Below are 25,651 nucleotides of genomic sequence, written 5' to 3'. Positions count from 1 at the left end.
GTCTCTTCTAACTAGATGACTAAATAGTGATCCACAACTGGTCATGATACATTGCCTCCTCTCGAGACTCACACATTGCTGTGGGAGTGGAAAGAACATGAGAGTCAGAGGCCATAATGATTGTAAGGAAAATGTCTCCTGGCACATGTGTGGCGGGGCAACTACACATATGAACTCATAGCAGTCGTGACAGGAAGCACAAGACTTGTGCAAGCCTGAGAAAGACCAAATCCTGGTAGGAAGCGAGGAGCTGGGCATGAAGTCCCAGCCCAGCTAAGGAACTACTTTAGCTGTTGAGAAAGGAAGAGTCCATTTCCCTAAGTGTGCAGCCCCTGATTAGTAGACACTACTCCAGGAGAAGGCTACACAGCCAAGAATATTTGGAAAGCACAAATTGATTCTGATGGGTTTTAAAAAAAAATACAAATGTTGAATGAGCGGGCCCTGGAAGAAGGGATCTGGGAAGACTTGGAGGACAGGGTTGAATATGATCAAAACTCCTTGAATTTTAAGATTAAAATTAGAGAACTAATTAAATATTTTTAAAACATTTTTTGCAGCAAAATAAAACTAAAGAACAAGAAAATAGTTGAAGAAATAAATCTTTGATCTATGCTAAAATATTTCCACCTAAAAAAGCATTTTAAATGATATTTAAAAATAAAGTTCCCTTTATATGTTTAACAGAGTTTCTGAGTGTAAGGAAAATCCATAAAGTCTTGTAAAAGGATAAAAAGCTGAAAATTGGTATAATAACCTTGAATTGGCACCAAGCCTGTCCTGAGGCCTCTACCTATCAGAGGCCCGCACCGGAAGAGCAGGGTGAAGAAGCTGGTCTGTGACTGTCTCTGCAGAGCTGGGACAACCACAACTACATAACAGCAAAACCCTTCAAAACCTGTGATCCTGTGAAGACACAGACAAAAGGCCAAACAGCAACAAAAGAAGATCTCAGTGACAAAGAACAGAGAGGCAGACCTGCACACTGAGAAGCTAGGGTCTACATTTGGAGATGCTTTAATGAAGAAAGAGAAACTCTTTCTGTGAGATTACCCTTAACCCTAAACTGTCAAGAACCACAGATAAAAGTGTTGCCAAACTGAATTCACACTGTGACATTACAAAATCCACAGGGAAGTAAGTAATTAGGAGTGCACTCACCAGAACAATGAATGGCAGAATTAGAACCCCATGAATATCAACTACTAGAGAAAGGTATCTAACATAAAAATCATAAAGTCAGGAAACAGAAACATGACCATGAAAAGGTTTATTTAAAACAAAGCAAATATGACTTAAGGTAATAAGATATAGTTGTTCAAATAAACACCAAGCAATAAAGAGAAATTTGTATAAAATAAGACTTTGGATGGTTGAGGAAAGATTTATAAATTACTAGATGATGAAGGAATTTTCTTAATTTTTATTACATTTGATAAATGGAATTGTAGTTATTTATAATGTCATTTGTATATTCTAAAAATAAAACTTAACATTTGTTTAAAATATGTCAACAAGGGGAAGAGAATTTAATGAAGTTGGTGTAGGGAAACACGGAAAGCAACAGATCTGAGTTATGAAAATCTATTATTGATATGAAATTCTAAAATTAAAATGAATACACATTGGGTATTAGCTATGCTACTAAAATATCAAATATAGAGAGACATTTCAAGTGTGGGAAGATGGCTCTGAGGGAAGCATCCAGGCTGAACCAACCCTTCCACCACCCAGCAAAGCGAAGCTCACCTTCCCTCGGGCTGATGGCAGCGGGAAGGCTGCTCCAGTCAAGGGTCCAAGCCGGACAAGGGTGCGGAGAGAAGGTCGCTTTAATGCCCTTTTCCTAGAAGAGGAAGGAGGCTCTCAGGTTAATGAATTAATAAAGCCCTGTTTTCCAAGGCCACATTTCTATTTTGTACACTGACAAGGGTGGTTAAAAGTAATAATAACACGTGCACCAAAATATTTAGTTACATAAGGAGTACATAATGTTATGTAAAATATAAAATCTTATTTTAAAATCAGTACCTTGCTATTGTTTTTTAATTATGGTAACAACAAGTAATGCTGAGAACATTTAAAAGTAATAAGCCAATACAAGACGGGCAGAGAGGCCGCTCAGGAGTTAGGAGCACTTGTTGCTCTTGCGGAGGACCTGGGTTTGATTCTCAGCACCCACATGCAGCTCTCAACCGCCGTTAACATAGTTGCAGGGAATTCAATGTCTTCTGACCTCCTCTGGTACCAGGCAATTGTGTGGTGCTCACATATACATGCAGGCACCACACTATATACATAAAGTAAATGGTGTAATAGAAAAAAGTCGCTTGAAAACAAAACTTTATCAAAATATGTTCATAGACTATTAAAAATTCTGACCTTTCATCGTCCACTAATGCCTATCTTTATACACAAAAGCCATCTATTTAAACTGGAAGCTACGTTTACTGTACCTAAAAACTGCCAACAGAACTCCTGTGTCAGAACATCACCCTATCAATTTATCTCTAATGAATTCAAAAACTTAAAGAACTGTTTTTTATTTCACTAATTTGCCTGTCAGGTTTTCTGCTATGTTAGAATTTGTGCATCTAAAGCCAGGTGTGGTAACCTGCTGCTTTAATCCAGCACTTGGGCAGTGAAGGCAGGAGGATCAGGAGTCGTAGGCTAGCCTGTTACATGACTTCCATCTCAAACCAACTGACTAACCAACAAGGAACCTGCCAAAGTTTACAGTTATCTGACCTATAGACAGTGGCATGGCAAAAATAGATTTATATATTTCTCCAATCACAAAATGTGAGTCTACATCCCACAACACATATGACCACTGTTCAGATATCATCATCTACAGGAAACCTATTTGAAGGAAAATTTATAGCCAGGGATGGTGTGTACATCTTTAAGCCAGCACTACAAAGTCTGAGGCAGATCACTTGAACCCACAAGTAAGGCCAGAGTGGGAAACACTAAGAATTTCCATCATTCTCAAGAGAAAGCAAAATATATCAAGGCAAGTAAATATAGTAAAAACTGCTGATAATTCACCTTTAACTATAACAGTTACTCATGAAATTACTTTCTATTATGAAAATTAATTGATTTTGGGTCCCAAAAGAAAAACCCTTCATTTTCCTAGGGATTCAGATGTGACTGCAGATCTAGAAATCGAGTACTCATTTGTTTCTAGAAAACATGTCTGTCTGAGATCACTTATCTCATTTCTATTGCCTTTACTCTGACTTTGTTTCTATTCATTTCTAATCTAATTCCTACTTTAGGGTCTTTAAAAAAAATACATCATATTGAGGCACTACATCAAAATGTACCTTCCTCAAGCATACACACTTTGGAAAGTAAACAGGTATTTATTTTTCTATTTAACTTTAAGTCATCAATCTCTCCTGACATTGGCCTTGGCGACCTCCCAGAACTCAGAGGCCAGACCAGATTGTTGAGGACATCACACACTTCAGACACAGGATTTGGAGGACCTGAGCTAGAACTGACCTGGAAGACTTGCCCTGAGAACTAGCTTTAACAGTATCCGTGTAGGGACCACGTAAACTGAGAGGGAGAAAAGTAATACAGAGTTCTACCCAGCTGTGAAGGTACGAACCATAAAAATGACCTACATGAAAAATATCCACAAATGCAATAGTGGTGTATTTAGCTTGTGGTTTCCCAACACCTACCTACCTAACTGGATTAAGGGACTGCTCAGTGGTAGGGACCTCATACCTAGTACTAGAAACATAGTAAACTACCTGTGTCTGGTGAGGTCATGAAAGCTACAGGAGAACCTTACTGCTCATGTGAATTCTAAATACTTACTTAACCTTAAACCTACACATAAGTGTAGCATTGCCCCTAGTCGAAAAAAGCTTCTTTTTGCAGCAGATGAAGACTATTGCAGAAATCCACAACTGGTTAAAATACAAAGAATAAGCGTGGGTGGTGTGTCCAATCCTGGTTGATACAACTACAACATAACACCTAAGGCTGAGGGAACACTGAAGGAGGTGCAGAAGAATGTAAGATGCAGGCCTAGTCTATTTCCTTCAAGATAGTGTTTTCTATATAAGGCAAGGAAATTGTACCCGTGAAGTCGGAACAATTTGATTACCTAAACAAGACCTGTATAATGACAATCAATTGACAAGCCAAACACAGATAGGGTAAATACCACAGGCCCTACCACTAGAAAAAAGCCTACAGGCAGTTATGGCTGCTGAGAGAGAGTCCATCTCCCCAGGACCAGGTTCCCGATTGGTTATAAAGCCCAAGTGGACATCCCTAAAACATAAACACATACAAGCAACATTAAATGGATTCAGTGGGGGTTTTGTGTGTGTGTGTGTGTGTGTGTGTGTGTGTGTGTATGTGTGTGTACACATGTATGTACAACAAGATTAAGGAAAAGGACATGAATTTGAGAGATGGAAGTAGCACTCTCTCTCTCTCTCTCTCTCTCTCTCTCTCTCTCTCTCACACACACACACACAAACAACCGGAGAAGAGACAGGGAAGGCAGAAATAATGTAAATACAGCACTCATATATGAAATCTCAAAAATAAATGAAAAAAATGAAATTTTTTGTATGAAAATGGATGGAATGGAGACCATCACATTCATCAGAATAAGCCAGACCAAGAAACATTAACTAAATAAATAACCAAATTAAAGACTGAAATGAAAGGTCTGTAACACAGGAAATTTAAGTTAAAATGACCAGATAGGATGTTCCTTTTGGTTCACACCATGAATATTTAAATTCTTTAAAAAAAAAAATACTACTTCCAAACTACATATTTTGACTTGAAAACAAGACTAGCAGAAACATTATTTGGTAAATAAAGATAGGAATAGCTAGAAATAAAATGTAATAGATGATGCCAGAAGATTATTATTAGTTGGGAAAGTATGCTCAAAGGGATTTTTTTTTTTTTAAAAGAAAACTGTAATAAAACAAGCTAAATACCATTAACTTGGTCATAGTCGGTCTTGGTCCTCCTACAAATAATGGATCATTTTGCTCATCCACAGCTGCTACTTCATTAGACTTCACAGGCTGTTTACTTGCAGAGTTCAGCAATTCTGGTAAATATAGGAAGTAGATCCCACACTTCGAAGCTGCTGTTTTGACTTTTGGCACGTCCTGAATTCTCTGATACCAAGAGGTTAGTAGTGGAAACTGTTCCAGCTTCTCTGAAAATTTCTTGCAGATAATTACCTGTTTTTAAAAGAAAGGATATTTTATATATATATATATATATATATATATATATGATTTTATGACAATGTTAATCAAGTATTACATATTATAAAACACATCTCAAAGGTACAATTCAAATGAACATTAGGAAATTCAAATTTGCAGTAAACTTCTGTGCTCACAACTAGTTGCAGGGAGCCAGTGATCTGTTTTCAAAGTTTAAATGTTGCTTTTTATACAAGTTAATAGAATCATTAGAAGTATTTGTGTTTTTCCATTTAGCATTATGTTGCCAACATCCACTCATATAGCTAATCTCATTAGTACTTTGCTTTCTGTATTAATAGTCATTGTGAAGAACCACTCTAACTGTACATAAGAGGTAATTCAGTAGTTGAGGGACACTGTTTGGGATAGGTACTGGCTATCAGGAACAGAACTAGTAGGTTCAAACTATTCAATTATTCTCTATGGTGGCTGTACCAAAGTATATTCCCATTGTGAAGATTCCAGTTCCTCCATTTTTAATTTCTATTTATTGTTAGTGTTTGTGCATGATATATGTGTTGAGTACAGGCATTGGCTTGCTACCCACAGCAGATGTGTGGAGGTCAGAGGACAACCCTCACGAGCTTTTCCTTTCCACTGTGGAATCTGTACATGAATGCAGACCACCAGGCTGGTGGGGCTACTCCTTTCTCCTACGTGCCAAATACTTTCTCCTACTGAGCCACTGTGCTGGCCCCAGTCCTTCTCCTCTTGACAACACTTGTCACTGCCATAAAATTCCGGGCATTCAGTAGTTCCTCATAATAATGTTTGTTTTCCTTTCCTTATGATTAATGACAGTGAACACCTTGTATTATTTGTCATTTGCATATCTTCTCTAGTGAAGTCTTCTAAGGTTTTAATATTCACTAATGCAATATTGCTGAAGACATTACTTGTGTCATCAAACAGAAAAACTGAGCTGGTGCCTAACTGGATGCTTTGCCCCTACTGACTAGCATTCCTGGTGTTGGAGCATTCTGAATGCTACCAGATGGGAAAAGTCATCAATATATCACCCATCTACAAACCCTGTGACCTACAATAATAACCTGCTTATAAAATATACTAGTACAATAGTGTTATGGGAATAACCGACAACTTTTAAAAACTGGCTGTAAGACTGACTTCATGAGATGGAACCTACATCTGACCTTACTAATGTGACCAAGAATCTGAGACTACATAGGTCATGGTATTGCTCTGTTAAAGGAATATAGCAATAAAACAACTACTGACAGATTGTTATACCCACATATTAGTACAACAACAAGCCATCACTAGAGAAATTTGTTTTTGAAGTCGATGGTAATTAACACAGAAACCCACTACAGGACAATGGCAGAGAGAGACCTTGGAGCACTCAGCCCTAAATAGGATGTCTTTAGCAAACCCCTCTACTCAAGGTTCAGGGGTCTATGCAGACAGGAGGTAAAAACATGATAACAGCCAGAAGCTGTAGCCGACTCCAAGGAGACAGCATTTTTAGAAATGACAGTGCTGATGTAATTGTGAGTCACAGTCTCTGTGATAGAATACATAAGCTCAGCACAAATTCAAGCCAGATGCAATCCCAGCACAGAGAAGAGGAAGTCAGCACACTAGCCCATCCCTAACCAAGATACTATTTACAGCTGACACCTGTGCAGACAGGGAAAGCCTGCTGTGACCGATAAGAGGTGTATCAAACACACTCCAGGGCAAGTTCCATGACAGGAATGGTAGACCAACATAACAAGGACTTCATGGGGTTTGTGTGCTTTTTGCTTATTTGTTTTGTATTGTTATTTTTTGGCTATTTGATTTTTTTGTTTTGATTTTTTGGGAGTCACATTAAAAAATGAAGTTGGGGAGGTAGGAAATGCAAATATTAAGGCAGACCTTGGGGGAGGAAAGACTGATCAAAATACACTGTATGGAAAAATTTTAAAGCATTAGGATAAACTTATAATACGGAAATAAACAGTTAAACTATAAAATGGGCAAATTTCTAAAAACAAAATAAAATACTAATTGTCATATATCATTAGAAAATTGAAAATTAGAGCACAAGCTATTGGTGTTCTGTTCAGGAACTTTTCCCCTGTGCTCATGGCCTCAAGGGTTTTCCCCAATTTCTTTTCTATTAGCTTCAGAGTGTCTGGTTTTACGTGAAGGTCCTTGATCCACTTGGAGTTGAGCTTAGTACAAGGAGATAAGAATAGATCAATTCACATTCTTCTGCATGCTGACCTCCAGTTGAATCAGCACCATTTGTTGAAAAGGCTATCTTTTTTCCACTGGATATTTTCTGCTCCTTTGTCGAAGATGAAATGACCATAGGTGTGTGGATTCATTTCTGGGTCTTCAATTCTATTCCATTGATCCACCTGCCTGTTACTGTGCCAATACCATGCAGTTTTTAACACTATTGCTCTGTAGTACTGCTTGAGGTCTGGGATACTGATTCCCCCAGAAGTTCTTTTACTGTTGAGAATAGTTTTAGTTATCCTGGGTTTTTTGTTATTCCAGATGAATTTGAGAATTGCTTTTTCTAACTCTGTGAAGAACTGAGTTGGGATTTTGATGGAGATTGCGTTGAATCTGTATATTGCTTTTGGCAAGATGGTCATTTTAACTATATTAATCCTGTCAATCCACGAGCATGGAAGATTTTTCCATTTTCTGAGGTCTTCTTCGATTTCCTTCTTCAGAGACCTGAAGTTCTTGTTGTATAGATCTTTCACTTGTTTGGATAGAGTCACACCAAGATACTTTATAATGTTTGTGGCTATTGTGAAGGGTGTCATTTCCCTAACTTCTTTCTCAGCCTGCTTATCCTTTGAGTATAGGAAGGCAACTGATTTGCTTGAGTTGATTTTATAACCAGTCACTTTGCTAAAGTTGTTTATCAGCTGTAGGAGTTCTCTGGCGGAATTTTTTGGATCACTTAAATATACTATCATATCATCTGCAAATAGTGATAATTTGACTTCTTCCTTTCCAATTTGTATCCCTTTGACCTCCTTAGGTTGTCTAATTGCTCTAGCTAGAACTTCAACTACTATAGTGAATAAATATGGAGAGAGAGGGCAGCCTTGTCTAGTCCCTGATTTTAGTGGGATTGCTTCAAGTTTCTCTCCATTTAGTTTGATGTTGGCTACCGGTTTGCTGTATATTCCTTTAACTATGTTTAGGTATGTGCCTTGAATTCCTGTTCTTTCCAAGACTTTTAGCATGAAAGGATGCTGAATTTTGTCAAATGCTTAATGGGACCTCATAAAATTACAAAGTTTCTATATGGTAAAGGCCACTGTCAAAAGGACAAAACGGCAACCAACAAATTAGGAAAAGATCTTCACCAACCCTACATCTGATAGAGGGCTAATATCCAACATATACGAAGAACTCAAGAAGTTAGATCCCAGTGAACCAAATAACCCTATTAAAAAATGGGGTACAGATCTAAACAAAGAATTTTCACCTGAAGAAATTCGGATGGCCGAGAAGCACCTTAAGAAATGCTCAACATCATTAGTCATTAGGGAAATGCAAATCAAAACAACCCTGAGATTTCACCTCACACCAGTCAGAATGGCTAAGGTTAAAAACTCAGGAGACAGCAGATGTTGGAGAGGATGTGGAGAAAGAGGAACACTCCTCCATTGCTGGTGGGATTGTAAGATGGTACAACCACTTTGGAAATCAGTCTGGCGGTTCCTCAGAAAACTGGACATGACACTTCTGGAGGACCCTGCTATACCTCTCCTGGGCATATACCCAAAGGATTCCCCGGCATGCAGTAAGGACACATGCTCCATTATGTTCATAGAAGCCTTATTTATAATAGCCAGAAGCTGGAAAGAACCCAGATGTCTCTCAATGGAGGAATGGATAAAGAAAATGTGGTATATTTATACAATGGAATAGTACTCAGCAATTAAAAACAATGAATTCATGAATTTTTTAGGCAAATGGTTGGAACTGGAAAATATCATCCTAAGTGAGGTAACCCAAGCACAAAATAATACACATGGAACGCAATCTCTGATTAGTGGATATTAATTAGCCCAGAAGCTCTGAATACCCAAGGCACAATTAGCATAACAAATGACTCCCATGAAGAAGGAAGGAGAGGCCCCTGATCCAGGAAAGGCCTGATCCAGCATTGTAGGGGATTACCAGGACAGAGAAAAAGGAGGGAAGCGATTGGAGAATGGGTGGAGAGAAGAAGGCTTATGGGACATGTGTGGAGGGGGGAACTGGGAAAGGGGAAATCATTTGGAATGTAAACAAAGAATATAGAAAATAAAAAAAAGAAAAAAGAAAGAAAATTGAAAATTAAGATGGCATCACTATATACCTATTATAATAACAAAATTCCAAAACACAACACAAGAGACAGTGAGGATGTGGAGCAACAGAGACTATGTGGAAAGACAGCTTGGCAGCTCCTTAGAAAACAAGCTCACTGTACAACCCAGCGATACTGTTATACAGACTTGAAAACACTCACACTTACTCAGAATTTACAACTTGTATCAAGTTTATCCCATTGCTTGTCATAGTTTAATCCTCTCTCTAATCACCTTCTAGTTTGCACACATTTTCATCTATAAATCATGGCTAACAATATATTCCAATGTCTCTGCCCTTCATTACATTTAGGAGGATCTCAATATACGAAGTTTAGAAAGATAAATGGACAGTGCTATATGAAAACCAAGTATGCTAATATATACTTATAAATATCTCTAACTGCTTAATGGAGAAAGCAGTAAGTTGAACTTTAAGCAAATTGTGTAATAATTTAAATTTAACACAATTTTATGCCTATAAAGTGTCCATGGTTGTAGTATTTTTAGTAGTTAAAGAAACATTTTCAACCCTCTGGAGAAATATGGACTAGAGTTTATGGTCTCATTTTGATTAATAACTACCTAAACTTCCTTTCCTTTTGTGAACATTATCATCCCTATAGTATACCATTATAATTTATATATTAAAATAAAATAATGTTTGGCAAAGAACATGCTTGATGAGTTAGAGGATGTTTCACTGAAGCAAAAATCAAAAATAAAATAAATATTAAGAATTGAAAAAGGTAACTATAGCAGCCTCTGCACCCATATTTTTTCCATATTATGATTTTTTTCCCATGGTTTCCTAGTCAATCATAATCTGAATCAAATGGAAATTTCCAAAAATAAATAATTCATGAGACTTGAGGAAAATGTGTGCTAGTCCTCAATACCTTATAAAATGTATTATTCATTTTGAATTAGATTAAAATGTTTTTTTAAAAAATGCTATCTACAAGGCACTGTGGGAGCCAAAAAATTTATAGTTCTTTATAAAATCCTTAACTGCCTGGAAATAAGTTAGATGCTAAGAGAATTGAACTTAAAACACAGAAAAATACTTCAACTCTTTCCTAAACTCATAACTCCTAAGATAGTGAGAACACTGAAAGGTCAAAGGACATCAGAGTCGCACATTTAAAAGGATCCGTAGAGAACACAAACAAGCAGATGAACAAGGCAACAAAATCAGCTCAGGACCTACACCAGAAAGTAAGCAAAGCACATGACATGGGTAGTAACTTGGAGAAGAAATGTAAAACAACAGAGGAAAGATAAATCAGCAAGAAAACTGAGGCTCTAAACAGAAACCAAACAAAGTCTCAGAATGAAAGGATCAATTCATAAAATGCATCCTCCCCCCCCAAAAAACCCCTAAAAAACAAAAAACCAAAGAGAACATCAGGGACCAGAAAGATGATGGTTTAGTGGGAAAAGCACTTGCTACACAAGCAGGAAGGCCCAAGTTGAGTTCCTCAATACCATATATAACACTAGGCACCGTGGAGCTTCCTGTCTGACAAGCCAAATTTCACTGATGGTCAGGCTTTTGAGACTGTCTCCAAAAAAAGACAGTGACTGAGGAAGACACCCAATGCTAATATCTAGCCTCTACACTCATACACTCATACATACAATCCACATGTCTACTCATATGCTCCCAGGAAGACACAACACACACACACACACCATCAACACCATCCTCATCACCACCACCAATAAGAAAGACCAATTAAGAAAGCAAATTTCAGGGACAGAGGACAAATCAGGACAATGATAAACTCTGATGTGTGAATGTGACCAAAACTTCCAAAACACATGAGACCAAACTTAAGAATGAAGATGGTAAAAGGCTCTGAGATAAAATATAAATGCATAGACAATTTATTTAATAAAATTGTAACAGATTTCTTAAACACAGAGAAAGAGACAGATATCAAATCAAGAGGCATTTAGAATTCCTTAATAGTAATGACCAGAAAAGAGTATCTATGTAACAGATCAACATCAAGATTTCTGAAAATGCGAAGCAGAGACAATACCAACACCTATAAGAGGAAAATGCCAACTCATAGAAACATCAGAATCATCAGCAGATCTACGAGCCAGGGAAGCAAGGAATGATCTATTTCAAGCCCTGAAAGTGAGTAGCTGTCAACCAAGATCTCCATTAATAGCAATATTACCTTTTGGAATGGATGGAGAAATGAAAGCAGCTCAAGAACAGCACAAGGTAAAGTGAATCGTGTCAACCCGCCAGCACTGCCCAAGTCTTACACTGACACAGAAGAACAGAAAGACAAGTTCACACAAGACAATGCAGGAAGGAACATCCATGTAAGCAAGGGTGTAGGTGAAAGCAGCTCTGTGCGACATGAACATAGGAAGGCACTGCTATGGGAAGGAAGGATATGGGGTGGGGGTTGGGAGAGCAGTGGGAGGAGGATCAGCAAGAATAACCTATGTGTGGAAATGCCATAAAGAAACCTGTTACTTCATATGACAATTAAAAGTAAGCAAAGGGATGATACATTAAAATTAGTCATGTTTTCTTTTCCTTACCTTTCTTCTACTTTGTTAATTTATTATTTTTAAGTGAATATGACAGCTTTCCTTCTAGTTGAACATGAACTATATTTCAATGACAAGAATTCCTATTTAAAAGAAGGGTGTGTGATATCTCGTGGTCGCTAGCTTGTGTAGCAGATGTGGGGCTCTGAGTTCTGCACTTCAGTTCATTCCTTTTTAGTTCATTCATTACAATTTCTTCCAAATCCCTAATATACTTCCTAATAGGGGAGTCTAACAAATGGATCAAAGGAGGGGGACTAAGAATTCTGCACTTTATTCATTCCTTTTAAGTCTACTCCTAGAATTTCGAGTAAGACAGGATGCTGCCAGGCCTCTTCCATGAGAAAGTCCCAGAGCGCTGGACATCAACTGTGTAGCTTAGGACCCACTGCAAAGAGTGGAGAGTTCATGGCAACACCATGGCACACCATTGTCTTGGCCCTTTACAACTTCTGTTCAGCAAAATCTACATCCCTAACCCTTCTGAACTCTAGTCATCCAAACACTGACTTAGCAAAATCTGTCTTATCTTTCATGTACCAACCTGTGTCTATGGCTAATTACCCTGACCCTGGCTTAGCTTGGCACTTCCAATGCAAATTAATGTCTTCATCACTGATCACAAACTTGATCCTGATGCTGATGGTCTGCACTCATTCCAGCACAAAGGTCTGGCAACATATCTGCTCTAAAAAATGATGAATGTATAACTCAAAATGACTCATGGGAAGAAAATATGACAGAAACAATACCTAGGCTTTTGACAAAGAAAGATGAAGTCCTGGGAAAGAAGGGCAGATTAGGAAAAATACAAAAGAATAAAGGAAAATATGATAAATGCCATTAAAACAATGGGCTGCGAATGTAGCATCATTGACAGTGCTTGCCTAGCATCCATAAAGCCCCAGGTTTGGGTCCTTCACTGCATACTGAGCTGTAGTGGTACATACTGGTAATCCCAGGATTTGAAAGGTACAGACAGAAGGTCAGAAGGTCAGAGTCATCCTCAGCTACATAGGAAGTATGAGACTAGTCCAGGATAGATGAGTCTGTCTCAAAACCATGTAATAGAAAAGGATTAAGTACATATTTTCACCTTGTTTCTTAACGGATTTTTTAAACTTATTATTACTGTATGTGGTGGTGCCTATGTTTCAGCACAGGCATGCCTGTGCCAAGGCATGTTTGTGGATGTCACAGGATGGCTTTTAGAAGTCTGTTCTTTCCTTCCATTGTGGGTGCGATGGATGGAACTCAGTTTGTTTGGCTAGCACAAGGCACATGAATTTATCTGCTACGCCATCTCACTGGCCAGTATTGCTCTATTTTAAACCTAGTGTTCCTTGCAGTATCAGAGTTACTCAGTAATAGTCAAGTTGATATCCTACCTGATTAGAGATGGAAAAAATCCAGTCAATTAGAAATACTTTGGCTTTGATTAATCCCAATCAGGTAAATAACATTTAAATTTATCTAAAATGAAATGCAAATCACCTGGGATGAGCAGGGCCACCTGGCAGAGCTAAGTCACCTTCATGCAGGTGACTCCAATTTGTCTTTTGCTTTCTTGAATTAAAAATCAAATACTCTTATTTTCTCTGCAGCACTTGCCATTATTTTATATAAATATTATTTGTTTGTTTACTTGTTCATTTCTTCATTTCCCTAACTAGAAAATTAACTTCAGTGAAGTCTGGGATCTTAACTGCCTTGATCATCACCGTATTCCGAGTACTTACAAAGCTCCCAACAAACTCACCTTCAATAATGTTTAAAATGAGAGTGCCTCTACAAACTCTTGAGAACTTAGAAATCATGAATACCATGTCTCTCATAATGTATAACCATTCTATAGACTTTTCTACTCATAAAAGGGAAGAGTCAAGGTTAAATAAAACAAAAAGTCATCTGACTGGGGAAAAGACAGCCCTGGGACATTTAAAATACCAGCTAAAGCCTAAACAGTTTCCAGTGCTGTCTCCTTGCGTGTTGTTTAATTCTGAAATAATTTGCTTGTCGTTCTTGTTTCATTTCAACTTGGACAACAGAGCCAACAAGAGTCCTTAAGACAGTGATAGTTTCTCCACACCGAACCAATGCCAATTACAGATTCTCATTACAAGTCTAATGATATACAAACAGGATGATATAGAAACAGACTAAAATCTGGTTTCTGGGTCTCTATTAGGGGGAAAGGGAGCATGCTTCAAATTAGGAAAAATGCAGCTACTAAGAACAAATTGGAAGGCTGCAAAAGCTAGCGTATCACCTGGTTCTTTTTTTCCACAGAGAACGAGACAAGTAGGTAGATAGGTAGGTAGATAGGTAGGTAGGTAGGTAGGTAGGTAAATAGACAGATAGGCAAATAAACTTTACTAGGATAGAAAACTTTATGTGTAAATTTTCCCACATCATTGAAAACCATGCAATCTTACAGGGGAGTGTTCAAATGAGAGGAAAAAACTGTGATTGGATAATACCCTGTAAAAATGGTAAACATTTTAATTGAATATTTTATTTTAAAATAAAGCTGACAAGTGTTCTTAATTTTTAGTCATTTTTGTCGTTTTTTTCTCATTGAAATTTATTTTATAAAGATAATCATAATAGCAATTTAAAATTAACAATAATATCAATTACTAACATTTAGTAACTCAAAATTAACCATAATCTAATTCATTTCTTACACTGATCACACTATAGAGTGTGTTAACCAGATTTTCATCACTATGAGAAAGTTACTGAGATAATAAACTTAGTAAGACCAAGGTCTATGCGCACACAGTTCCAGAGATTTCAGTCCATGGTCCTGTTATCTTGAACCTGTAGTGTCACAGAGCACTGCAGTAGGAAGGTATAGGGGAGGAGACCTCACGCAAATAAAGAAGCAAAAGGAACAGAAGGTGCTACAAAGCCTGCATCCAGCTAAATGGCACAGCCTTTGCCATAGCTTCCTTCCAATGGGTCGCACCTAAGAGCTCTACCATCTCTCAAGTAAGCTACAGGCTGGTGACAAAGCCGTTAACACAAACCCAAGCAACTTAACAAACGGAAACGCATAGTAACAGAAACACCGCAGACAGATCCTTACCAAGAAGTGGTGAATGCAGGGCAAAAGCACGATGTCTGCCAAAGTGAAGTACAGTCCTTCTGCAAACACGTGCTCCAGAGGCGGCAGGTCAGAGGCTCTTGCTTTCCTGATGTGAGGAGGCTCCCTGTTGGTAGCAGCTGCATCTTCTTGCACTGTGAGCTTTGAGAGGGCCACCTTCAGCTCCAGACTCTTGGACGAGCCGGCCACGTCTTTGGGCGTCTTCTGTGGGCTCGCCTTGCTCTTCACTTTTCCCTTACCAGAGGGAGGCTCACTGCCAGCAGCCTTCTGCTGCTTCAGCTTCTGCCTTCGGAGTTTGTCATCATTGTGTACTCTGACAGGCTCGCTGAGCTTTCTCTCCAGCTCTAGAATTTCTTCAGGGATGACTGGGGGCTGGTCAGAGGACTCTTGGAGAAAATTCTCAACAGCCAAAGGGATGGTGAGCTCACATAGCCTGGTCCACTGACTAACCTACAAAACAAACTAGATGTGAGCTACTCTCCTCTCTTAACACATCTTCAAGAAAATTAGTTATTGCTGGGAATTAAAACTGGTTCAAATAATTTAAGGGATGGACTAAAGCATCCTTGAGTGCAGGGATTCTATGCTAGATCAGAAAACATAATACAATGTTTGGAAAATGCAGCTTCCGTGTTCCTGCGTCCTTACCGAATAAGTAATCACCCTCTCCACATGGTGGTTTGAATGAGAACAGGCTCATACACTTGAATGCTTGGGCCACAGCTGGTGGAAGCATTTAGGAAGGATTAGGAAATGTGGCCTTGTTGGAGGCATGGCAGCTTGATCATGATGGGTTTTTTTTTGTTTGTTTATTTGTTTGTTTGTTTGTTTTTTCTGAGACTGTGACCGACTTTGGGCTAGGAGAGCAGCTGAATGCTGTAAGGCAGGCTTAACAGGCCATCCTTGGAGCTTGGAAGACAGCCGTGCTGAGAGCACTGCAGACTATGAGCGCCCCAGCTCAGGAGGTCTCAGAAGGAAACAATATTAACAACTGGGCCAAGACCATTCTTGTAATATTTTTTTGCTAATAAATGTGGCTGCTTTATGCCCTTGTCCTAAGAACCTGTCTGAGGCTGAATTAACAAGTAATGAGACAATTTTTCTTGGCGGAGGAGATTTCAAGAGAGGCTAATACTATGTCCCATGGTTATTAGTAATCACACTTGTGTTGATCTACAGTAAAAAAGAACAAATGGGATAAAAAAATACAAAATGTACAGTTGGAAGGGGAAAAGAACAGCAGGAAATTTAATGTTGCAGCTAAGGACTAAGGCTTGTTTGTGCTAAAAAAGATAAGAATGGGCCCTATGCAAAATGGAATAAAAGAGTTGCCCTTTTAAGCTTCCAACTTACAAGAGACCACTTGAGGAACTTTCTGCTCCCAAATGCAACAAAGGAAGCTTTTGCAGATGTAATTCAAGGAGGAAGCCAGGCTCCATCCCAAGTGGGCAGCCCATGGTCTGACTTTAATGTTATGAAGAATACAAGAGTTAATGAGTCCTGAAATCTTCCTCTATGGTTAAAGAGCGGCTGAGGCCCTGCATGGAAGCCTCAAGAGAAGCTGCTCTAGAAAGCTGTGAGAGAGAATCCTGGATTATGTTGGAGACCCCAGAGTCATGAGACACCTGTCAAGGAGAGTTACAGACACAGGGTAGAGCCAACCAAAGACAGAGAACTGAGTTGCAATCACCTAGGCACAAAGGCGAAGCCATCTAAGTAAGGCCTTTGATAGTGGACATGGAACTACAGTGTGTGGAAATACTTTAGTTGCTTTTTGATTTTATATGTGGTTATAATTAGAGACTGCCTAGAAAGTCAGAAGAAACCTTGGACACTGAAACAATACTGAGATGGAAAGACAATAGAGACTTTAGTTGTTGGATTAAATACACTTTGCTTTATGACATGATCACAGGTCTACGAGACAAAGAAGTAGAACCTGGTGAGAACGAACCCTATCGGCTCAGATATTTGAACACTTGATCCCCAGATGCTGTAACTGTTTGGGAAGGCTGAGGGGGTTCAGCTTTGTTGGAGGAGGCATGGTACTGTGGCAGTTTTGAGATTCCAAAGGACTCAAGTTATTCCCTGTAAGTTCTCTGCCTCATGGTTATGTCTCAAGAGGTGAGTTTTTGCCTACTGTTTCAGCCGTGCCACCAAGACATCCCCAAGGCCTTTAAAACTCCTCAGGGCTGACAAGGTCCTACTGCTTGAGCTCTTATCTATTTATGAACAATTCTTTTAAAGGCCCTCAATATAATGAAGGAGGAAAAAACATTATTATTTCAAAACAATGTATCCAAACTTCATAAAGCACATTTTAAATTCTTTTTAATAATGATGCTGTGCAAAGGACTCAAGTGTCCACTAGTTACCAATGGCAAGGTGAACTCACGTTAGAGTAAACGTTGTCACTTGTAGCTTTAACTAGCAGAAGAGACCATATACTTACTTCAGCACAGGCTTTCAAACAAGTCTTTTTAAACCCCAGAAGTTCCAAAATTTCTTTTCTTGAGGGCTCAGCTTCATAGGATTTTTGGATTATGTGTCTTAGGACAACAGCAAGTCCTGCTCTACAAAAAATGTCAGGTTGATCTACCACCGCAGGCAAGCAACAATTTTGGACTATCGGGGGGAGCTCCTGCTTTGAAATAATCTGTATCTCCACATCCTGGGGCAGTGCCTCTTTTAGGAACGAAGTATCCGCACTTTCTTCAATAAGGACTAAGCAAACGTTGAAGACCTTGCATTCACAGTATGATAATAAAAACAAAGTTACAGATGTATGGAGAGGAAAGATGCACCCTTCTGCTTGGTGAGAGTACTCCAGGTACAGAGATTCTTCTGTCGGGCTTTTCTTAATGCCTTTCATTTTCTGTTGTCATTGGGCCACCTAGAACAAAAAGCAATATGGTTATAGGCCTTCAAAAATAACAATTTAGAAGCTAAAAGATGAGAGGTTTTTTTTTTAAATTAGTATAAATTTATATATAAGAATTTTTACTCCTAGGCTGAATAATGGCTTTCAAAAGAAAACTTTCCCCACTCTGCATGGTTACATACTTTTAGGGATAGGTTTAAGATAAGTCACCTTGGCTATAAAACAGGAAGTGAGTACTCTTTTACACCCCCTTCCGGGGCCTCCATTTCTGAGGGTCTCTGCAGAATACATACAGAACCTACGTCACACCATTTCCACTGCTTCTGAGTCCCACTGCTTCTAAGTTATATCAGTTGCCTTCAATGGCCTCTGTCCCTCCTGTCCCGCAACTGTTAAAAATGAGATTCAGCCACCCAGTACAAGTCCTGTAGTGTCTTTCCATCTTACTGCAATAGCAGTGCAGCCTATTACAGTGCCCTGCACAGACCTTGATTTAATCCTTGTATGTCTCCTGAGTTCATCTTAAGTTTTCTCATTGCATAACTACTGCATCCCCAAAAGTGAACTAAGATTCGCTATAATTCAAGATCTTTGTTTCTGGAACACAGAACACTGCCTCTGGGTATTTAATAATATTGTCTGCTTTTTATAGTCCAAACACCAATCTATACACTCCCTTTACTTTGCCTTCTATGTTTTAATTGCCTCTACAACACTTAGTACTATTATAATACATGCACTATTTATTTTTTAGCTACTAGAATGTTCTGCAAGAGAATTTTGTTAACTTCTGCTTAAAATAGAGCGTACTAAATATTTGTATGTAAAATGTATTTTCTGGATGAATGAATGGCTAGGTACACACACTGGTTGTTTCTGAAATGCACACAGGCTATCCTAAGATTTCCCTAAGTCTTTTGTCAATTAGGACCTTAGACTCTTGAGTCCCTGGTCCATAGTTACCCACATTCTATTCCATAAACCACAACTCAGAAACGGACACTAGATGGCACTCTTTAAAAGCATTTAGAAGAATAGGAAGAGGGTAGGTATAGTGGAGAAAAAAATGCTGATCTGTGTTTGTGTTTGACTGTGTGTGTATGTGTGTGTGTGTGAAGAAAGGTACAAAAGAACAATGACAAATTAATTTTGCATATAAGCTATAGACTTTACTCATTGTGAGTACTCACAAATGTTAAATCCCAACAAAATAAAATAGAAATAGCTGTCCATGGTGAAATCTGAAAAATTAATGAGCCTGTCTAAGAGAACATGAGAAGTACACGTGACTTTCCTTTGAAATAAAAAATGCTGGTTAATAACTGAAGTTTAAAGGTATTACTTTCAATAGACAATATCTTCCTCCCCATTACTCACTAATGTAATTAAATAAAGATTAAACATTTAATAACCTGTACAAATTTAGTGAGTGTTTGGTCTGCCCTGTGTTTTTAGGAGTAGAACATAGTTTTGGCTCAAAGTTTACAAATAAACAGGTAAAAAGAGATTCCTTTCCCCATTCTCTTTCCATTTTGATAATTCCCTGGTTACAGTTGAACTTTAAGGCAGACACTCCAGAGTTAGTTCCAGGGTCTCCAAGGGTTCTGGGATGCGGCTTGCATCATCCCTTACTAGATTTTCCTCACACACAGATCTGGCATTTCTTCCTCCTCAGTTCTGCCAAATGCCATGCTGCGTCCCTGAGAGGATTTGAGAAAGCAGCAGACAAAGGCATAAGGCGACAGGAGCTGAACGCAGCCCATAGAGCACGCATCCACCTCTTCTGGGTCAGCATGACTGGGAATTTGTGAGAGGAATAAATAGGTAAAAAGAGAACAGAACTGCTTCGGTTTCATTACTTAGTGAAATCTTCAAGGGTATGTTTATTTTAAATGGTGATATTAAATCATAGGTATAACACTTAGACATTTAGGCTATCTGCAATTTTATTCTAATTAACACATCTTGGCTTTGATAAACCATTTACATAAGAGAAATAGGTTTTTTTTTTTTAAACCTAAACTCTTTAAAAAAAAAATAAAAAGCTGCTGGGCTTGGTGGTACAAGCCTTTAATCCCAGCACTTGGGAAGCAGAGGCAGGCAGATCTCTGTGACAGAGAGAGAGCCAAGATGAAAAGGAGAGAGGGGTGGAAAGAGAGAATAAAAAATATTAGAAATATATATCACCTAGAATTGTTTTTTGTTTGTTTTTGTTTTTTGTTTTTTGAGACAGTGTTTCTTTGTATAGCCCTGGCTGTCCTGGAACTCACTTTGTAGACCAGGCTGGCCGTGGACTCAAAAGTCTGCCTGCCTCTGCCTCCCAAGTGCTGGAATTAAAGGCGTGCGCCACTACTGCCTGGCTTAGCACTCGGAATTTTAAAAAGCAATTTGAATGCTTTGTGTTCAAAGTTCAAGTCTGGATAATTGGCAACTTGATATTACACAATATATTACAATTTATATGACAGAGCAAATGTTATGTTATGCAGCAAAATATTACTGAGTATTTTGTATTATTTTGTTTTACATTAAGAAATATTAGCCAAGCATGATGGCTTACTTCTTTAATCCCAGCATTCAAGGCAAGAGGAGCTCTGTGAGTTCAAGGTCAGCCTGGTCTACATAGTGAGTTCCAGGACAGCCAAGACTGCAGAAAGAACCTGCTTCAAAAAAACTAAAGTAGTAACTGCATCTAAAGGGATCTATTTTGAAAACACTCAGAAATTTTTCTAGAATAAATAATACTATTTGCCCTTATAAAGTGGAGAAAGGAGAATCAGGAGTTCAAAGTCATCCAAAAATACATAGCCAGTTTGAGGCCAGCCTGTGGTAATGAGGATCTGTCTCAAAACCCCATACATTAGAAAATATTAATACTACCAAGGTATCGTCTAAATTAAAGCACATCTTAATGTAGTAGGAACAATCTCAAAGTAAAAATAATCAGAAATTATGTTATTAAAATATTTTCAGTAAGGATGCCAACCTTGTAACTATCCATGTCAAACGTCAGTTATTTGACGGTTTTTAACACTGGATACAATTCTTTGTGATTGCTTCCTGATCCCAGTCACTGCATGGTCTTCATCTCTCAGTGATTTACACCTCAAATCTAGTTAGACAGGAAGATCACAAGTTTGAGGCCAGTTTGGGCTACATGGTGAATTCAAAGCAAGCTTGGGGACTTTAGGAAGACACTGTATTAAAATCCAAACGGCTAAGACGTAGCTCAGACAGTGACTGGCTTAATATATATATATATATATTTTTTTTTTTTCCTGCCAGGAAAAGCAACAGCAAAACCTGATATAATGTCATGAGTACTTAACTCCATTGAATAGAATAAAGCTGATTATTTATGCTGTTTTCCCCTTCCTTTTATGTTATGACTGTTGACTGATGTCATGGTCCATTACCAGCACACAAGCCGCACGCCAACAGCACTGTTCTATGTGCTCTGCAGTGCCAGTGGCTTTAAGTATTACCTGACTCCTACATTTATCTCAGGCACATCTTTCTCGCCTGAGCTCCCGGATCCTTGACATTCCACCTGGGTATTTTGTTCATTCTTCTTTCCTGGCCCCAAGGTTGATGAGAGAGCAACACCATTCGCCTACCTCCAAGCCTGAAGGCCGGCTCCACCCTGTCATCTCTCACACTGAGCTATCTCCCTCTTGGAGATAGAACTTAAGTCTAATCCCTTAGCGCCCACACTGCTGCTTCACCTGATGTCATCACCAGCTTTTACAGGAGGTAACGCATCTCATTCACCCCACTTTCCACAGTTCACCCTCTAACAATAATCTTTAGAGACACCTCCCCTGCACAGCGTTACCCAGGAGTCCCTCTGCACACTAAGGATAAAACAGAAACAGAGGAGCTGCAGTGTGACTCTCCTCTTTGTTTCCTGACTCCCTTTACTATCCTTCCTCACTCCTTCCATCTCTTTCCTGGTTTTCAAGGGGCCGGCAGCTCCGACTTGACAAGTTTTGTTTAGCTGTTCATTTCCCTTCCTCACTGACTCGTCTAGCACATACTATGTCAAGAAACCTTTCCTGACCACAGGAATTGAAAACACACTCCAATCACTCCTAAGTTTCTTACCCAACACTCTTTTCCTTATTAGCTTATCATGTGACACCTTTAATGATTATTAATACTCAAGTTTTAGTTTATGGGATGAATAAAGACATACATACAACTGACTGCCAACAATTATGAGAACTCCAGACTGATACAACATTAGCTTCCTTCACTGATACCACTTTCTCTTCCAACTTAACTCTACCTTAAGGACTAAGGATAAATAAAAAGGAAGAAACAAGTTCACCTGCATGAGCTGATTCAGGACGGGTGTAACCGGAGGCCATCCAAACATGTGAACAAGAAAGCCAAGACATAATTACTGAGATTCAGACAAAACTGGGAACCTTGACTACTAGAGAGTCTGCATACACAGCTAGCAAGCAGAAGATGTATTTACTCAATTAGTATAAAGTGACCAGTGAAAGTCCAGAGTCTTACACAAATTAATTGGGTTTAAACACTGGATTGATTCTTCAGAGCTTCAGTGGAAGAGGATGCCCTTAGTACTGCTGCACTGGATGTCCCAGGAAAGGTGGTACCTAAGAGGGGCTTCTCCTTCTCAGAGAAGGTGAAGGGTTAATGAGAGGAGGGATTTGTTAGGGTGGAACTGGGAAAAGTGGGGGCACAATCAGGATGTAAAGTGAATAAATAAATTAATGGGGAAAAAAACCCCAACTTTCCTTCATCTTAGTTTTCTCCCCTATAAAATGAGGCAGCACCTTCCATACTCTGTGCCATGGTAATGGATAATGACCGACACAGGAAACCCCCCAGGTAAATGTTACCTTCTTTATTTCATTTTGGGTGGTGCTGCAGGCCAAATCCCAGGCCTCAGGCATGCTGGGTAAGCACTCTGTCACTGAGTTAGACCTCACCCCCTACTATTCTTTAAAGTTCACAAATTCTTTATCTAAGGACACTATTAAAATGCATAAACCTTAATGGGAAAAATCCAACTCATGCTTTTTATTTGAAAACTTCTTCCCAGGAAATGTATGGACTATGTTGAACTTAAAAGTGCTTTTCCACAAACACTGATAAATTTAATACTGAGGTTTAAAAACCAATGAGTCATACAATGTTGTGGGGAATTCTTAAGCCAATATACATATTAGCACTGTATTTTATAAAATAAAAAGTTTGACATAGTTAACAAGTATGAACATTTACTTATTTCTCTCAAGTATGGAAATCTAAATTTAAACCTGCTCAATTCTCTCCGTCAATTTTCACTATTTTGAATGTACAACTTAGCTCATGGTTTAGACATTTAACAAAGCAGCATTATTTGGTTACAAACCCCACTTTACTACAATATGGATTTTTAAAAGTGCTTCTTCATAAATAAATAAGTCAGTTACCACTAATTAAAAGTCAAAAGAAAAAAAAACCCAGAAATACAGCGTTTAAGGTTCAGATTATATAATGTAGGATTATAATTCAGAGGCAATTAACTCAAGATTAACATTAGCTATTTGCATACCAGGGCAAGAAATTTTTATGAAATAAGAAAAGTTTGGAAGTGAAATGCTTACTGAAATCTTAGTTATAGAAGAATATGTATTCTCTCTGGAGATTCAAAGAGCTGTCTGTTGCTATGAAGTCATAATGCCTGCAGCTAAATCTGACCTTGTGGTTAACAGGAAAGGACAGCATAAAATGTAAACATTAGCGAGCCTGAAAAAAAAATACTTAGTTATCTCAGCAAGCAATACTTCTTTCATGATTACAAAGCTTAAACTCCTGTATCCCAAGAAGTGTTCATAGAAGAAACCAGTAAGTTACTTTGCATTTGGTAAAACCAACACATACCAGGTAACAGTCTAAAACTACTGATGGACACCAGGGTAAATCCCAAATGGTTTAATGTCTGCTAAATTACTGCTATTAATAAGGCCACATGGATTATTGTTTGTGCTTATTTAAAACCATGTGCTGTTGGAACAAAAGTTAGTAAGTATAAGAGGTTTAAAACAAAACTCCCTAAGTCCACGACCACAAAGCTTTTAGATTTGCTTAAAGTGGGGAAATACATAGTAGTATTTCCACTTTCCCTTCTCCCTTCAACTCCACTGCATCCTATTTCCCCTTCGTTGAGAGCCCACCCCTCCATCGCCCCTTACTAGTTTAATTGTGTTTTTTATTAATAATGTAAATCAACATTCTTTTTTTTTTTGAAGTTAGGCCTCTTTAAATGGATGTGGCAGAGACACAATTTCAATCGAAGTGTATGCTCCTCACAGTGTAGTTAACACTTATATAGCTTAAAGTTTGATCCATTAAATATGAGAGCAAATCAGTTGTATTGTAACAGTTTATTCTCATGGCATTTCAAGACCATATTTACATGTTTAAAATCACTTCTAGTTCTTGCTTTTTTAAATATTTTCCTCTAAATACTCTTTCTGTAGACTAGCACGGAGGGAAACTTGACAAACGCCACCATCTTTAGCAATAATGTGGTACGAGATACATTTGTCTATTTTTTTTTTCTGACCTTAAGGAATTTATGAGAAAGAATTTGGTGGTGGCATATAGCGGGGCATGCGGATGGGGTCGTGTAATTCCCAAGTCAAACAAAGTTGGAGAGGAATGGGTTTGAGTATCCAATTTTTGAAGCCAGAGCAATTCTCGTGTAGGCTTATCTTAAGTTTTTTGTTCGACCTAATAATGGAAGAGAAACGCAGCTTCCTTCGATGGGGATAAGCAAACGTCCCCAAATGCGGAAATCGTTTCAGTAAAACAGTATTCACGTGCTGGGTCCAATCAGGAAAGGCTGCAACGGAAAACTATGTCTTTGGGGAAAGTTCAACCGTGCACCAAGAGGTCTTTTCCCTGCACTTAACTGCAAATGACCACACAAGACCCCTACCAGGCAAAGCTGCCCTGTTGCTCTACCCACGCAGGAAGACCGGAGGGATGGTTCGCAGCCGATGCTCCACTCAGCAGAACGGCGCGAAGCCCACCACCTGCACCAACACTAAAAGTCTGCGGTCAACGTGGGGCTGGAAAGACTTGTGTCAAGGGCTGCGAGCCCTCACCGGTCCCACCTTCGCCCCCACGCCCAGCCCTGCCAACCCCTGAGGGCGAGCGCGGCTCTCGGGAGGTGGCGGGGACGAGCAGCCCGAGCGCCCTCTTTACCTGGTCGCAGGGGCGCGGCCAGGCAGGGAGGGCGCGGGAGCATGCGGGCGACGCGGGCCACCGGCGCCTTCCCGCCCGGCTCGAGCCGGGATCCCGAGGCTACTTCTGGAAGCCGCGACCTGAGGAGGAGCACTTGCCCCCAGCGAGGAGTTGAGCTGGGGAAGGGGGTTGGAAATAAAGAAGAGGCAACGTGTCTGAAAGTCCCCCTCCCCGCCCAACGTCATTCATAATCCGGCGGACCGGAAGGAGTGGTCTATGT

General features: G+C 39.1%; 1 protein-coding gene across 6 annotated transcripts in view; it reads right to left on the bottom strand.

Moving 5' to 3' along the window:
* The window catches only part of Gstcd (glutathione S-transferase C-terminal domain containing), an 86,494-nt gene extending 60,863 nt beyond the window's left edge, over nucleotides 1-25,631 (bottom strand). For 2 of the 6 annotated variants that reach the window (XM_052179211.1, XM_052179217.1), the window contains exons 1-5: nucleotides 25,393-25,631; nucleotides 17,737-18,177; nucleotides 15,267-15,734; nucleotides 4,983-5,234; nucleotides 1,750-1,843 (exon numbers count right to left, since the gene is read on the bottom strand). In XM_052179211.1, coding sequence (XP_052035171.1) covers nucleotides 1,750-1,843; nucleotides 4,983-5,234; nucleotides 15,267-15,734; nucleotides 17,737-18,156 — 1,234 coding nt within the window. In that variant the 5' untranslated portion in view covers nucleotides 18,157-18,177; nucleotides 25,393-25,631. The other 4 variants (XM_052179212.1, XM_052179213.1, XM_052179215.1 and 1 more) reach the window with 4 other exon arrangements.
* Nucleotides 25,632-25,651: the final 20 nt, after the last annotated feature.

The sequence above is a fragment of the Apodemus sylvaticus genome, chromosome 4 (assembly GCF_947179515.1).
Source record: "Apodemus sylvaticus chromosome 4, mApoSyl1.1, whole genome shotgun sequence".
NCBI classification, from domain to species: Eukaryota; Metazoa; Chordata; class Mammalia; order Rodentia; family Muridae; genus Apodemus; species Apodemus sylvaticus.
This window is presented reverse-complemented; position numbering and strand designations above follow the sequence as displayed.